Source organism: Castor canadensis, chromosome 11 (assembly GCF_047511655.1).
Source record: "Castor canadensis chromosome 11, mCasCan1.hap1v2, whole genome shotgun sequence".
NCBI classification, from domain to species: domain Eukaryota; kingdom Metazoa; phylum Chordata; class Mammalia; order Rodentia; family Castoridae; genus Castor; species Castor canadensis.
The window spans coordinates 53,742,878-53,758,894 of NC_133396.1; the positions used below are offsets into that span (position 1 = coordinate 53,742,878).

Below are 16,017 nucleotides of genomic sequence, written 5' to 3' on the forward strand. Positions count from 1 at the left end.
CTGATAGTCTACACTCACACAAGCATGTAAATGTACATGTATGTAAACTTGTATACATACACACATATAAAATTGTCACCCATTATTCTAGACGTTGGGGGTATAAAGAAGAGTTCCTATAGAGAAATGTATAGTGTATAAGGGGGAATTTATATACAAAGGGATCACTTCATTATACTGAAGGATTATAATCTAGCTGTGTCTGTCTTGTAGCAAAGGTAAATGACAAAGGGATGCCTTGGTTCTGTTTTTTCATCTGTAGCATAGTTACATGGGTGCGTTCATCTTCTGAAAATTCCTTATGCTGTGCAAATATGATTTGTATACTTTTCTCTCTGCATTATCCTTCAATACAATTGACACTTTTAAATCTTAAAAGAAAGCAAAGTGCCTTGAGAACTCAAGGATCAATTTTGACTTGAGTCTCAGTGACCAATAGCCTTCTGTCCTGCCCTGATGTCGACACCAGTATCTAGCTCTTCTTTTTTTTCCCCATCTAATGATGCCAGCTTCATTCACATGACTCCAGAAAATTCTTTTCTTCCTTGGCACCTTTAGCCACAGTCTTCCCAGGTGTGTGTCTCAAGGAGAGAAGTGTCTCTTTGGGAACATTTCCAATGGGCTTCTTTTTCTCAGATTTGACTTGATACTACAACAGTCATACAGGATCTACCTACACAAATATGCAGGGTGACAGACCATCCTATAAAAGAGCCTGCACAATGCAAAGGGCAAAGGCTGTTGGCTAACAACCCCTCTTTTCCAGGAGAGCAAAGGGCCTAGAGAATCCAAACACACATTCTCTGAGATAGACACATTTCAGAAAAAAACATTTTATATCTCTTTAATTAGATTTGGTACAATGCAACACAGAATTCCACAGGATCAACATTTATTAGATAGGAGCTTGTCTTGAAACCCAAATGTGAAGCAATTCGCTGAAATTTTCCTTTATTCTTTGACAGAATAACTGTGATGGTCCAGCACAAACAAATCGAGGGTTTTATTGGAGGCATTCAGGGTTTTCTTTTTCAGAAATGATATTTTTACTAAACACATAAGTACAATTTTAAAAGCAGACCTGAGCTATGTGTTTAAGATTGTTAGAATTTGGTGATCCATTTACATTTTTAAAACCTCCAAATTATGTGTCTGCCACCCTGTGGGCTCAAGCACATGTTTAAAATACAAAGTAAATCGACGCAATGTTGTAACTGAGCACACTAGGAAGCCCACAGTAATCCATTGCCCCTCACAAGCCTTGCATACTTGGCAGTGTTTATTTTTAGAAGCAAATGTGCCTGGCGATTTCACTTAAGCAGGACTATTCCAGCATTTGTTCCACTGAACTGCGATGTCATTCCATTTGACTTTGATTTCATTTATTTCTGTCCTATGACCATCCTCCAAACTGATCTTACTATATGTAGATATAAAATTTCAAAGAAAAAGGATTTTAAGTAACAAAACTTACTTTTAATTTCTATTTCCTTGATGAAAATAAGAGATATAAGATAGCTACACATGCTTCTTTGCATGTGTGTCAATTAGAGGGAAAATCTGGGCTGTTCTATCAGTAAATCTGTGTAGGCAATGCATTTTGCATCCACTGTGAAGACTTGTTATTTCCTTTCCTCATCTTCTCTTCCCATTAGTACTTCCAGGCTTTCTTTGACACCCTTATTTATTTATTTTTTAATTGTTTTATTATTCATATGTGCATACAACACTTGGGTCATTTCTCCCCCCTGCCCCCACCCCCTCCCTTACCACCCACTCCGCCCCCTTTCTCTCCCCCCCCACCCCCTCAATACCCGGCAGAAACTATTTTGCCCTTATCTCTAATTTTGTTGAAGAGAGAGTATAAGCAATAATAGGAAGGAACAAGGGTTTTTGCTAGTTGAGATAAGGATAGCTATACAGGGAGTTGACTCACATTAATTTCCTGTGTGTGTGTGTTACCTTCTAGGTTAATTCTTTTTGATTTAACCTTTTCTCTAGTTCCTGGCTTTGACACTCTTATTAAACCCACTGTCAAGAAAGTTTAAGAAGTTCCATTACACTAGAGTGTCAATGGTTGGTATCTCTGTAAGAGTTATCTTCTTTAAAGACACTGTCATTTTAATAAGAATAAGTGGCAGAAGTCAAAGATGTCTAGTGAAGGTTGAGTCTTTTGCAGTTCTGGGGTTTGAACTCAAGGCCTCACCCAGGCATGCTACTCTACTGCTTCAGCCACACCTTCCCAGCCCTTTCTGTTTTATTTATTTATTTCCTTTTTTTTGTGGTGGTACTGGGGTTTGAACTCGGGGCCTCACACTTCCTAAACAGCAGGCACTCTATCACTTGAGCCATTCTGTCAGCTCAAATTTCCTTCTTCTTTTTTTTTTTTTTTTTTGGCAGTAATGGGACATAAATTCAAGGCCTTAGTGTAGGCAGGTGCTCTACCACTTGAACCAGTCCACCAGCCCCATGCCACAGTCTTTTGAAGCCCACTACAGAGATGTTCAATGTGGGTACCAGTGCCTGGCTTAGGTGCACATGGCCTAGCACACAGACACCTTGCCTGGGGCACCTGGGTGCCCCAAAACATTAACAAGGGCATGTCCTGTAGGAATGGGAACAGCTCTGGTTTGCCAAACCTTCTTTGAAGCATCAAGTTCTGGAGAACAGTCCTGAGAGTACTGCCTGCCCTTCTGTGCTCTCTGCTCCTCTGTGTATTCCAGGTGGGCTGTTGTGTATCTGCTCATGGCCACGACCGACACAGCCATGCAGAGGGCGAAAGAACCCCAGGCAAGGCTGCTAACAAAAGGCACAGTTAGGGAAGTCCTAGAACAGGGATTACAGGGCTACTTGGTGGGATCACTCTGGTGAAAGCCAGCTCAGGGTTCCATGCAATGAGGACCTGCAGTTTGCATCATAAATCCCAGGAACAGTCAATGTGTTCTAGTCCTGTGGTTGAGAAGTCATTGTGCTGGGTTTGCACTAACACTCTGTCTCCTGTTGTCTCTGTGACCTTGAATTGGTTAGTTTACCTGTTTATATCAGTCTCCTTACCTGTAAAACTGGAATAATGTCAATGCTGTCACACTGGGCTATTTCTAGGACTTCAGTGAGTTAACTTATGAGAAGTAGTTAGTACCTGCTACCTCTAATGCTACTTGTTGTTGTTGTTGTTGTAATCTGAAACACTGGTGTTAATCTTTGCTGTTGTTATATCCCTGTCCATGCTGGAAGCCTGTTGCCCTCTAGGATGAGGGTCAATAATTTTCATTGTTTGTAGAACTTAACACTGGATTGGGAACATGGATATTAGCATCTGTTTTATACCAAAGGATGTTAAATGTTTGTACTAATTATGAGATAAAGAGAAAAGGTGTATGATGGATAAGCAACCAAATTAGAGAAGACACTCACATGTAGGGCTAAACAGACGTACTTCTGGATGGATAAGAATAATAGCTAATATTGTTACGTGCCAGATGTTGTATTGAACACTGAGTTATCTAATGTAATCTCACAGCAATCCCCTGAAGGGGGCACTATAATAATTCCTGTTTTATAGATGAGGAAGCAGAGGCACAAAGCAGTTAGATAGCTTGTCTGCAGTCACCATGTAGAAACTGGGACAAACTGGGTTTGGCTTAGGTGCTGCATCCTCAGAGACATCTGGCTCCCTCACTGGGCTCTACTGCCTCCTGATGCTGTGAACTTGGCTAACCAGGGAAATCCCTCAGGACTCAGGGTGGGGCCTGGCCTTGCTTAATGTTTTCATTAGTGGGTTTTCATTATTCTAGTTTAAATGGGGTCAGGAATAGGAAAAATAATTGAAGATAAACCCTGGCAGTGGGAAAAGATTTTGAGGAAAAGCTCTCTTTATCCATGGGGAATGTTGTATTGTGCTGTTAGGCAAAATTTAGGATAAGAGGAGGATTATTCAGCTGAGTGTCTTATGATTAACGGCCAACAGATTTGCTGCTGAAACCCCACATCTGATAATATGCTGCAAAAAAGGGAAGGTATAGGGACTTCTGGGTATAAATGGAAGGCTGACTTCAAGAGCTCCTAGTGCACTGGTGTGAACACACAGGGCTAAGAGAATTGGTGAGTTACTGTGAGAAGATGGAAGGCAGTTGGGGAAGGGCTAACAGAGGGAGACAACTACACACGAAGTCTCTGCAGGGGAGGCACTGAGGAAATCCTTGAGGGGCCAGCACTTTAAGGCACAAATACAACACAAAATAATCAGGAAATTGGGTAAAACTCTCTGCGATGGCTGGCCCCCAAGTCTCTTCCATACCACACTCTCCCCTGCTTTCCAGCCTTTGCCTAGGAGAGAGCATAGACTTATTTTCTGGAGAAGGCACACGGAGACAAAGACTGCAGATTCAGCGAAAACAGGACCTATGGAAGGCAGGGAAAAGCTGATTTAAAACAGGGACTTGAATGAAAAGTTGCATGTGGACTGTGAAGCTCTCCAGCCCCTTTCTCATACCTAATCTCTGAAACCATCAGCCAGGCACACTACCCCACTTCTTGTAGATATTGTGGGATTCCCCTTTGAAGACATGGAGTGATTGCAGAGAAGGAAACTCTACAAACTGGTACATGTGAATGTTTTTTATAGGGTAGAATTCCCAGATAAAATAGATGGCTCCATGCCCAACCATATATGAAAAACCTACCAGTAGATAAGTTCCAATTCTGTTCCAGAGTTTCTAATCATTTACATATATGACTTGACAATTAAGGACACCATCTGAGGGGAAGGCCTAATAACAAATAGGGGGGGAAAAAGAACTCTAAAGGAGACGGATAACTCAAGAAACAAAAAAACAGCAAGATAAAGAAAATAACTTGGTTAATATCTCCAGAGGAATATGAGAAAGTGCTGCATACGTGAAGCAAAGTCAGGATACTGGAAAAAGGAAAAACTAAAACAAGGAAGAGCTGTTAGGAATTAATATGAGATCCAAAATAAGAATTCAATAAAAAGTTGGAAGATAAGCAGAGAAAATTTTTCAGTAAGTATAACCAAAAGAGATAGAAAACATAAGGAAAGCAATAAGACATTTAGACAATTAACTGAGACCTAATTAATCCCTAACTACTAAGAGTCCCAAAAGTACAGAAAACTGAGGAGAGGAAATAATCAAAGAAATAATACAACAAAAATCCCCAGACTTCTAGGACATAAATATTCAGATCTAGGGGCCCACCAAGCCCAGGAAAGAAGGATAAATGTTCTGAAAAGAAAATACCCAGCAAAGAACATCATCCTAACATTTCAAAAGAAAACAAAAGGCCACCTACACAGGCACAAGAATCAAAGTGGTGTTGAACCATAGACAGTAACAATAGATTCTGTAGGACAATAGAGCTGTTTCTTCAAATTTCTAAGGGAAACTGATTTCAACAAAGAATTCTGCACTCTGACAAATGATCAAGAATAGATCATTGGATAAATACCTTTCCAGATATGGAAGGAATAAAGTTATTGATCTCTCAACTATGTGCAGCTTCTGCCATATTCCCTCAGAATCAAAGGCACTAGTTCAGAGGGAAATTGTCAAAGTGACAAATAGGCAGAAGGAATGGTGTACAAAGAAGTATTTGTAAAAAAAAAATCATCTTCAGACTGGGAAGACAAAAAAACTCAGAGTTTAAAATGCAATAAATCATGAAGTGAAAGGATCACAGCAACACAGATGTGTTCACCAAATCTCAGAATGGTAGAATGAGGAAGTGAGCCCTGAAAGTGTAATGTATTTTACAAAGAGGAAGGTTATTGCCAACATTAAAATATAAAGACAACTCTCCATGTAAAAGGTTTGATTTGGGAGAAACATAGAATAAGATTGCAATCCAGGACACATGTACAGACCAGGATGGACAAGAACAAAGAAAGACAATATAGCTGAAGAACAAAGAAAAATGTTGGAGTGTTACTGGGAAAGAGAAATAGCTGTTTCTCTTTGTTTTGAAAGAAAGTTCATTGATGCCGGTGATAGTTTAGGGGAGCTGTCAAGCTGTGATTGGCTAGTGTCAGTAGTTGCTAGGTAAGATTTGTAATCTTGGAGTTAGGGTCTGCTTGTTAGATAATGAGTCAGGCAAGTGTTCTTGTTTAAGTGTTTAACTGTCCTTGTGCCTCTAGTGTTCTGGTGTGACTCATAGCAAACTATGGTTTGGAAAAATTCTTGAGGCTAGTTCCTGTTATCAGGCAAATTGTGAACGTGAGTTCTCCCTTCCTGGCTTTCTTTGGCTCCATTTTGCCAGGGATTAACACATTCTGAATGTGAAAACTTTCATGTAACATGAGATTATCATGTAGGATGAGAATGTAAGCATATACACATCTGTTTTAAGATACAATACAGGGCTGGAGATGTGGCTCAAGTAGTATAGAGCTTGCCTAGCAAGCATAAGGCCCTGAGTTCAAACCCCAATAATCACAAAAATGACTTAAAAAGATACAATATACTTTGGAGGTTCATGTCAAACAGAGCATCTGAAGTCTTGTAAGACATGGCCAGGTCTTTCTGCTGGAAAGAGAACTTCTATATTGTGGCCTTATCTTTCTGATAGAAACTAGGTCTGGGTCTCCTCTTGGTGAAGTAAGTATTAAGAGTTACAGCTCAGGACAGTTCACCCCAACCTGTGTTTAAGACTATAATGAGTGTCTCTGTTTCTTGAGGACTTTACTATGTGCCAAGCATTTTATAAACATAGCCTCTTTAAATACCTATAAAAACAGCAGAGGCAAGTGCCCTCACTTTACAGATGAGGAACCTGGCCACAGAAAGGTTACAGAACTAACCCAAGCCACAGGGGCATCAGCTATCAGCATTATGGCCAATGCCAAGCACCCTACAAAACCCATATGCATCTCTGCTTGTGTGCCAGGGCTTTGAGCACCATGGCCAAGCAACTTACCAATATGACCAGCCATAGTCCCACGTCTGAGGCCGCCAATCTTCTGGTCCAAGGTTCACAGTGATTTGAAAAATAGTTGTGTACATGATGTGGGCCACCATGCCTAGGAGCCCTGCACAAGGAAAGCTTTGTGAGCCACAGATGAGAGCACAGCACAACAGAAGAGCCCCTCTACCCGCAAGCGTTGATGCTCGGCTCTCTCTAGCATCCCTAAGGTCCTTATCATGCGTCTGACCTATGCATCCTTAACCATTCCACCCACAGCGAAACTGATGAGACATCCAGCAAGAGGTGTAATCACAATCACGGAGACCGTGCCGTATGCCAGGACCTATGTCTCCATGTGTCCACAGCCCGATTCTTTGCTATCCAGAAACTGGATTTTATCTTCCTGTTTGCTGATGATAAGACTTGGGAAAGGTGTGTTATAGTTATCGGGCACAGACGTGATATACAAATTGCACTGATACATGATTAATTTAGCTTTGTGTATTCAGCTGGAGAACTGGAGGAAGTCTGTGTTCAGGACTCTTTCTTGGAGGGAAGAACCACTTAAGGGACTTAGGACAATGAGTTAAACTGCTTTAAAAGTTGCTTGAAAAAGCTCTGTTTGGAAAATATAAAACTAAAGAAGGTGAGTGCTTTTTATGGACATTAACATTAATCTTGGACAATAATTTTTAATAAGTTACCACTCACTCAGTACTTATTAGGTAGGCACACTCCTATTTAGTTATCATGATAGCCTAGCTGTGACTGCTGACTTAGAGAAGTTAAGTAACTTGCCCTGGGTCACACAGCCATTTAATAACAGAGATCTGAGCCTGGCAGGATTCCTCCATGAACTTATGCCTAACCACTGAACTAATGGAGGCCATTTCTGTTCTCAGACTTAGTGTACCCTCCTTCCTAGTTGTGACAAAGACAAATTGGTAGAATTTGCTATCTGTGCCTGTGCTCAATTTTTTCATCAGTTACCCAAAACAACATTGCTTCCACCCAATGGGATTGATTCAGTGACGTCTCCAGGGAACCAGATGTCTTGATGAACTAGCTACTGACAGGAGAGACCCAGCCTATTCTTTGGCAAGAGTACTCCAGTCTGAAGCATTGTGTCTCCTCTGAGGCAGACTGTGATGAATTTGACTGTTCTTGTGATGCTGCTGGAAAATACCTGCGAGCACCATGAGAATGGCTACTGAGGCATCCACCTTGAGCCAGTTGAATCCAGAGCTGTGAAAACTCACTCTGGAACCCAGAAAGAGGGCACTTGTCAGCATCAGAAAGATATCCAGGACCTCAGCCCCAATGGAAAGCCACAAAACACCTGCAAGAGGAAGGGAGGACAGAAAGGGTGGGCATTTACAACTCAGAAGCACTGGACAGTTCAATTCTTTGATTTAATTCACTTCTGTATAGTTTATTTTCTGTTACTATAATGAAATACTGGAAGGCAGGTACTTTACAAAGAATAAAAGGTTTGATGGGCTCACAGTTTTGGATACTGACAGTCCAAACAGCATGGCTCTGTTCTTGCAAAGGCCTCTTTGGCTGCATTACATCAATGTAGGAGTACACATGAGAGGGAGAGATCACATGGTGAGATAGGAGGCTAGAGAGAGATGGGGAGGGCCGGGCTTTCTCTTTCATAACAACCTTGCTATAAGAACTAACTCAGAGTCCACACATGTACACTACATAATCTTTTTGGTGGATAGTGACTCCAATAACCTTAGCACTCCTGACTAGTCCCCATGTCTAAAGGCTCCTCACCACCTCCCAGCATCACCACACAGGGGTCCTGGCAGACACATCTAAGTCATATCCAAGCTACAGGGACTTGTGAAACAAATCACAAAAAGCAAACATATTTGTGTGAAAACCACAGATGCCTCTGTTGAATCTTAGAAGGTTGGTAAATAAGCTGGACTCCTAGGAGATTGCTGTCAAGATTGCCCATAGCTGAGAAAGGAACAATCTAAGCAAAACTGCAGTGTGATGACATGAGAGATATTAGAGATCTCAAAGATTGATGTGCTGCTTTGATTCCAGCAGAAGACATTGCCTCAGCCTTTTTAAAGAAGATTTGCAAACAAACACAAGGGCAAAAAATTCTGGGAGTTTGAAGAGCCTTGTCCAGGGCTCATTTGTACTAAACCCTATTTGTTCCTGCTTGTTCTCCCTCCGGATGGGACCCAGCTTGTGGCTTTAAGGAACTGTATAGATGTGGAGTGGGTAAAGAAAATGGGAAGGGAAACATATACCTGTAAAAGCCCTACTGTAAGGCAAGTTAGGTCACGGGATATAGCAACGAATGACAAATGTGATCCAGTCCATGCTTTCCCAGAACCTCTATTCCAGCTGGGAGAACAGATAGTAGGAAAGTATTATCACTTTAATGAGTGACATAGAGAAGAAAATGGGGAGTGGTACTTCAGAGTTCATCTCTTCCCAAGTCTGCTGTCATTTTACTAGGATTGAAATTGGCCATGATAGGAATATTTACACCATGGAAATCTCCAGAGACTGCCAGTCAGGGCTTCCTCTCCTCCTCTCAAAGCTGCCTGTTTAACATTTTGCAGCCCCCAGGGTTAAGGCACATGAATGGAGCTGTGATTTCTGGCTTTTGGACTTGACCTTATGGCAAAACCATACATAACTGTTTCGTTTTTTCTCCCACTTCTCATGAAATAGTAAAAACTTGTCCAAATTATAAGAAGTGCTGGTGTGCAGAGCATAAGGTTAATTACTTACCTTGTTCCTCAGTCGGTATTATACTCCAGAAACTCCTACACTGCTCATCTAAAAAATAAAGAGAAAGCAGCCTATAGTTAAATTGATACTTAGGGAAAATGGTGTTTCAAGCCCCTTAACTGTATCACAGCTCACTTTGAGGAATTAGGATGGTAGATGACTACTTCAGTGCTCACAGACATGTGGTGTCCCTCTCTGTGACACTGAACTCAGGACATGTGACCCTCTGTGGCCAGTAAACTGGGAAACAGAAAATGAGTGGGTCATTGGGTCATTTCTGCTCGGGCTTTAAGAACCCACACATTGTCCATCCCGTTCTTCTCTTCCCTCTGTGATCACAGAAGCACATGGCACGATGACTTCTCCTCTGGTCTTTGAATGCCTACAGTGAGGAAAGACTGCTTGCTAACCTAAACAGTACGTATGGAATGAACCAGAAATAAATATGTTGGCTTAAGCCACTGGAATCTTGAGGATTTCTTTGTTATTGCAGCATAACTTAGCTCATATAAACTGACCCGGCAAGCCTTAGACCAGTGGGTCTCTCTGTTGTCTGAGGAGAGTTGCTTTTTCCAACAGGAATAAGGGAGAGGTCCGGAGCAGGGCACAGAGGGAGCAGAGGCCAGCCAGGCAGATTTAAAGAAATCAAAATAGCTTAGAAGGGTGAGTGTAGTTGAGGCCCAGAGAATCAGACTGTAGTGACCAGTTGATTAATGTGAATCCTCAGAAATGGTGTTCCTTTTGGATAAAGCCAGCAGGATTAAGGAAAAATCTTTATAAATCCCATGAAGCCAGAGAGGCGGGTGTTACATAACTTGGCAAAGCTTCAGCAGCCAAGCGGCACAGCAAGCCAGCTCTAATGGTAGTCAAGTCCTAGGGGCTTGACTCTGCCATCCCTACATGCTTCTCTCCCCCGGGGAAACCCTTATTGGGGTGCCCAGGTCCCTTTCCTTGCACTTTCTGAGTTTAGCAAAATGGCATAGAATCTGAAATCGACACATCCTGATGATTAATGGACTTGCCAAAGAGAACATTGAAGGAGTGCCTTGATCAGGAATTTTCATCTCAAATTTTTTCAGAATGTGGAATCCTTTAAAGGCATTCTAGGCTCTGAGAAGAAAGAGCAGAACTATTGGCGGTGGCATGTGCAGAGGGTGTCCTGAAATAGCTCTCCAGGTAAGGGCTTCCCAGAGTCCCAGCTTGCAGGGAGATAGAACTGACTCAGAAGGAAAATGCCCAGTGAGGCCCTGGGGGACAGCAGAGCTGAGGCACAAGGACATCCAGAAGCCACTTACCTGGACTTGGGTAGGGCTGAGGCTTGCCCTCCCCAGACTGGAGTCCTTACGGCTGGCCCAAATCCCCTGAGCTCACCCTGCCTCCTGACTGTCTCTCCACAGTACTCTTTGGGCTCCTTCCCATTTTCCTCCAGTCCTAACTTCCTTTTTCCTTGTGCCCTAAACTGCCCAAGCACTTGTAACCAATTAGACTAAATAACAAATGCCTGTGTGACACATTCTCTAGCTGGGATCCCTGACTGCATTCTGCTACAAGCATGCTTTCTTGGGCACATGTAATATTCTAAAGAAATTTTAAAATTGAGAAAATTTACCATAAAATTCAAATATCTCACTTCCTTTGAAAACTCAGAGGATCTGGTCATACTGGGATCCCCAGGGCACATGACCACAAAGCTAAGCAGAACGAGAGACTGCTTGCTCCTTTTAACTGAGGTCATCAGCCATCCTAGTTGTTTTAGTTTCTTTTGTTACCACCTTCTATAAGGCACTTGAATTTATAACTTCTAATACATACCTTTAGATTTATCTGCCAATAAATTTGTATTCTATCAAGTAAAAATTTAATTGTTCACTTTTTGCTTCAGTGACAACACATAGAGGTGATGACATTACTTTGAGAAGAGGTGAAAAGGGTATTCTGGGGAAGATGTCTTGCTTCTTAATAGAGTGATGCTATTTAGAGACCCTGATGATGTTATTATACTAACAAATGTGTAAAATGTGAGAAAAGGATTTTTAGATTGATAGGTACAAAATGATTCATAGACACTTATCAGAGTTGCTATCTTCAGTGAAGTTTTGTGCACTGTTGGGTACCTGGAAAAGTCAGGGTGAAGAGTTCAGACATTTGAGTTCCTCATCCAGTTCTGCCAGTTATCTAACTGTGCAATCTCCAAGCAGACACTTGTTCTAGGCCATGACTCTGTTGCCCTAGGCCAGCTTTTTCCAAAGTGTTCTCCACCAAACACTTACAAAATGTTAGTTAATCCATATTTTTTCCCTATGGTTGATGAATTTTAAACAAGTTTCTTTATTGTGGGACTTCTCAGAAATTTTGGAGATTTTGATATGGGCATTGTGAATTTCCAGGAAGAAAATGGCACAATAGTTTTCAAACAATAAATTGAATAATAGTTTTCAAATTTATCTACCTATCAAAACTCTTTTTGTTAATTTTCACAAAGAGCATCAGGAAAGACATCTCTGTGGAGTCATGTTTAGTAATCTTAACAAGTAAGTCACTTAGTAAGGACTTTTTCCTTCTTTACATCAAGAATGGAGTTGTCCATAAATTGAGATGGGGTCAAGAAATACCTCTTTTACTTTTGCTCTGTGTTGTGCTTGAATCATTAAGAATACCAGCCTTCCTTAGAGTGCACGGGTCCCTGATGATGGAGGAAAAACCCTTCAGTGTTGTGATCAGGTGAAGGTAAAGTGTGTGTCTCTGTGTGTGTACACTGGTGGGTTGGCAGAAGTGCCTAGGGGGACTTCATTTAGGGGAAGGAAACTGAAGAGCCTCACACAGTCTCTTAATTATGCGTCCAGCTCATTTTAAGCTGAGAAGGAAACACATACACACACACACACACACACACACACACACACACACACACACACCGCAAACTGGGTAACAAACTTTTAAAATCAAGTCTTTAGAACAGTTTATCCCCTCTACCTGTCTGATATTTCTGTGACTATGGAAGACACACGCCACACAATATACAGGTGGCCAACTGACAGCTGCTTCCAGTCCCCACAAAGGTCCAGTTCTACTATTTCCTCAGGTCCTCCCACTTCCTTGGTTACTGAGGAAATATCTCCCATCTGTCTAATTTTTTAACTCTGTCCTCAGTCCAGCTTCTACTGAGGTCCCTCCTCCCACTGACATTACAAATAGCAATGTCAATGTTTTGTCATTTTTCTCCAATTAGATCTTTTCATTCTAGGGAACATTGCCTTGTTCAGTTCCTCATGCCAAATTAACATTGACCTTATGCTGCAGGAGAGAAGTTGCCTCAGGTGACATGGAAGAGTCATGTGTATGTTTTTCTGTAACAAGGCCTCTCCTGGTCCTATGCCTTGTGTTGTAGTGCAGGTGCCTAAGCTGTGCTGTCCAGACCTGAGCTCCATCAGCTCTGTATGCCTGGCACATTATCACCCTTATCTATCTATTATCTCCATCTATTAAAATCAGTCTTACTGACCTTCCCCATGCCCAGAACTATAAACAACCCATGTTGCCACCACTATACCACAGATGAGCCTTCATTATCACCATGATCAGCTTCTTCCTGGTTTTGTCTCTTGGATCTTTCCCACTGGTCATTCACTCCCACTGTGGCTCACTCACCATTGCATCTTCCTCTTCACCTAACCCTGGGCCTGACATGGACATGGTTGTTGGTGAATTTGTTCCATGCTGTGCTGACTATTTTCTTTCCCATGGGCTTTTCTGTGCCCTGGAACATGCTTCTCTTATTTTCATGCATGTCATAATCACCAGAGGAGCATATTTAGACAGGACAGAGTTGAACAGAGTAAAAATACTAATGCTGTGAGAATGGGAAAAGAAAGGCAATGAAAAACTCCAAGTAAAGCAAAGAACTGTCCAAAATAATAAATGTAATCACAGTACCCTCTTCAGTGCTATAAAGAACAATATTTATGTAGTCAAAAATAAATTATTGGTTTATTGATTTAAATAAAACAGCAATGTCACTTGATTAGAAAGATGGCAGAGTTTATGTGGGATGTTGTGGTGCAAGAGCTAAATCCTAGTTATTGTATCAGGAAGTGAATAGATAACACCTAAATGATAGACAACACCAGGCAATGCCGCATGTTTTTTGGAAACATGAAAACAAATACCAGGAAAAAAACCCAGTAAGTGAAAAGGGGTTTCTTCTGAAGGGTAGGACTAAGTTATGGACGGGAAGGGACAGGGATTATTCTTTCAAAATGAATTGTTCTCTTATCTATGTGTAAATACTAGCTTGGTTAAAACTTAAAAAAGGAATGTAGGTTTCTAAATCCCACCCCAGACCTATCGAATTGGAACCACTAAGGAACAGTACCTGGATTTTCCCCAAACTCCCAGGGTGATTCTGATTCATACCAGTATTTGATAATTGGTGTGACCATTGCTGCCTGGTGTGGAAATAGAACCAGGTAGTCCTCATGATGGGAACTCAGAAAAGGAGTGGAAGTCCTCAATTTGCCTATGCTTATGGTGTCTATAGTTTCCAAATAAAAAATCCAGTACTATCTTGGGAACCATCAAGGACATAAGATCATGAGCCCCCTGTATCTGCCCATTAAGATAGAGTGGACTTATAGAAAGATAACAGTTCCCAAGAAAAGAGGAGTTGGGAGACTCCTCCAGTAGTCTTAGCTCCTGGCACTGCTGCTAGGTACGCATCACGCTTAAGGTAAACATCACACTCTGGCCTGGATATGTGTGGGGGGTAATGCCGAGCATTGCTCCTTGGTGGCTACCCTTGGAGTGGGATTGTAAACAGGGGTATGTAGTGTCTCTGATGGTTTGTTCTTGTCACCTTTTACTTAGGCCTTAGGAATAATGTGAAAAATGCCATGAGGATGGGAAGACAAAAGACAATTAGAAACTCCTGGAAAAATAAAAAGCTGTACAAGAAATGTAATAAGCCTGAGATCAGAAAAAAAAAAGGTGGGGACTGGTGGAGGAATCCTCCCCTTTCCACCACTGGGGTTTTCCTGGCCCTAAGTGTGAGCCTACCTAATATTGAGGAATTGAATTCCTCTCTTTCCAGTTCTTTGTGAGGTAAAAACATTCTTGTCTGAAAGGTGTGCTCCAAATACTAACCCTTTCCTTCCCTTTTCTCTTTCTTCATCACTCCCTTCCCCAAACCAACAGAAATTCAGAAGATGTTGATGAATTGAGGCTGAATAATATGGTAGAAGATGAAATGGGCTTACCCGCTATGCAAATTGAAACTCTCTGAGCCTCAGTTTCCCTTTTTATAAGCTGAGGAAATAATATACACTTTGCAGCGTTATTTCAAGGATCACCTGAGATAAAGATCTTCCCTCTTAAGGGTCATGCTTGTAGTAGGCATGATTCAGTGATGGTAAAAGCCTATTTTTTAAAGAGACCCTTCCATTCTGAGAACCCTTAAGGGTACAGGAGAAATATCAGGACTACAGCTTATGGTTAAGAGGCATCCCTTTGATTCTCTAAGGACTGGGTGACAATGACAAATGCCAAAAACTAATGTTTAATAAACACAATGTGTCAGGCACTGTCACAGGTGTGTCATATAAATCTAGTCTTTCAATCTGTACACTAACTCTTATGAGATAAGCACTGCTATGGGTCCCATTTTGTGGATGAGAAAATGGAGGCTCAGAGGTGAAGGGACTTGCTCATGGAGACACAGACAGACTGGCAGAGCAGGGATTCAAACCCAAGTAGTTCAGCTCCAGAGTTCTGCTCATGGCCACCACCCTGCACCTGTCATTCCAGGGACTTGTGGGCTGCACTCACCTGTGCTGTTGAGGCTCTCCTCGCAGGACTGCCAGAGCCCCACGTGGAACCTGCGCTGGATGAACTTGTCGTCTCCCATCTCCCAAATGTACTGGACAGCCTGGTTCCCATCATCCTCCCTGCCACTGCTGCCTTTGGCCTGGCTGAAGTGAATGCAGTTCAGCCCTCCCAGCGGGTCTTGGCAAAGTGGCTTTGTCATCCGCCGGGTCCCCTCACACCAGTGGCTACTACCCAGAGCAGTGAGGGAGAAGGCAAGGGCCAGGCAGATGGGAAGAAGGGTCAGGGCCCGCTGCCTCTTGGCTCTGTCCATGGCTGAATGAGGTTCTGTGGTGGCAGTATGAATAGTGGGGGCTGGTGCTCCTCCCTACTGCATCACAGGGTCCACTGTCCAGCCCTGCCATCTGGCATCCTGACTTGTCCTTCTCATGTCCCCAGGGGGACCTGAGAGTGCTCCAGTGTGCTGCATCCGTGTGAGCACTGCAGCCTGAAAAGGCAGAACTGTCACATGGTCCA

General features: G+C 42.2%; 1 protein-coding gene across 1 annotated transcript; it reads right to left on the minus strand.

The window, feature by feature from the left end:
• Nucleotides 1-2,543: 2,543 nt before the first annotated feature.
• On the minus strand, nt 2,544-15,814 carry Gsg1l2 (GSG1 like 2). The gene is made up of 5 exons (XM_020178126.2): nt 15,505-15,814; nt 9,685-9,732; nt 8,105-8,257; nt 6,931-7,042; nt 2,544-2,796 (listed from the first exon to the last, which is right to left on the minus strand). The coding sequence occupies exons 1-5, from the start codon at nt 15,812-15,814 to the stop codon at nt 2,544-2,546; spliced, it is 876 nt and encodes a 291-aa protein (XP_020033715.1).
• Nucleotides 15,815-16,017: the final 203 nt, after the last annotated feature.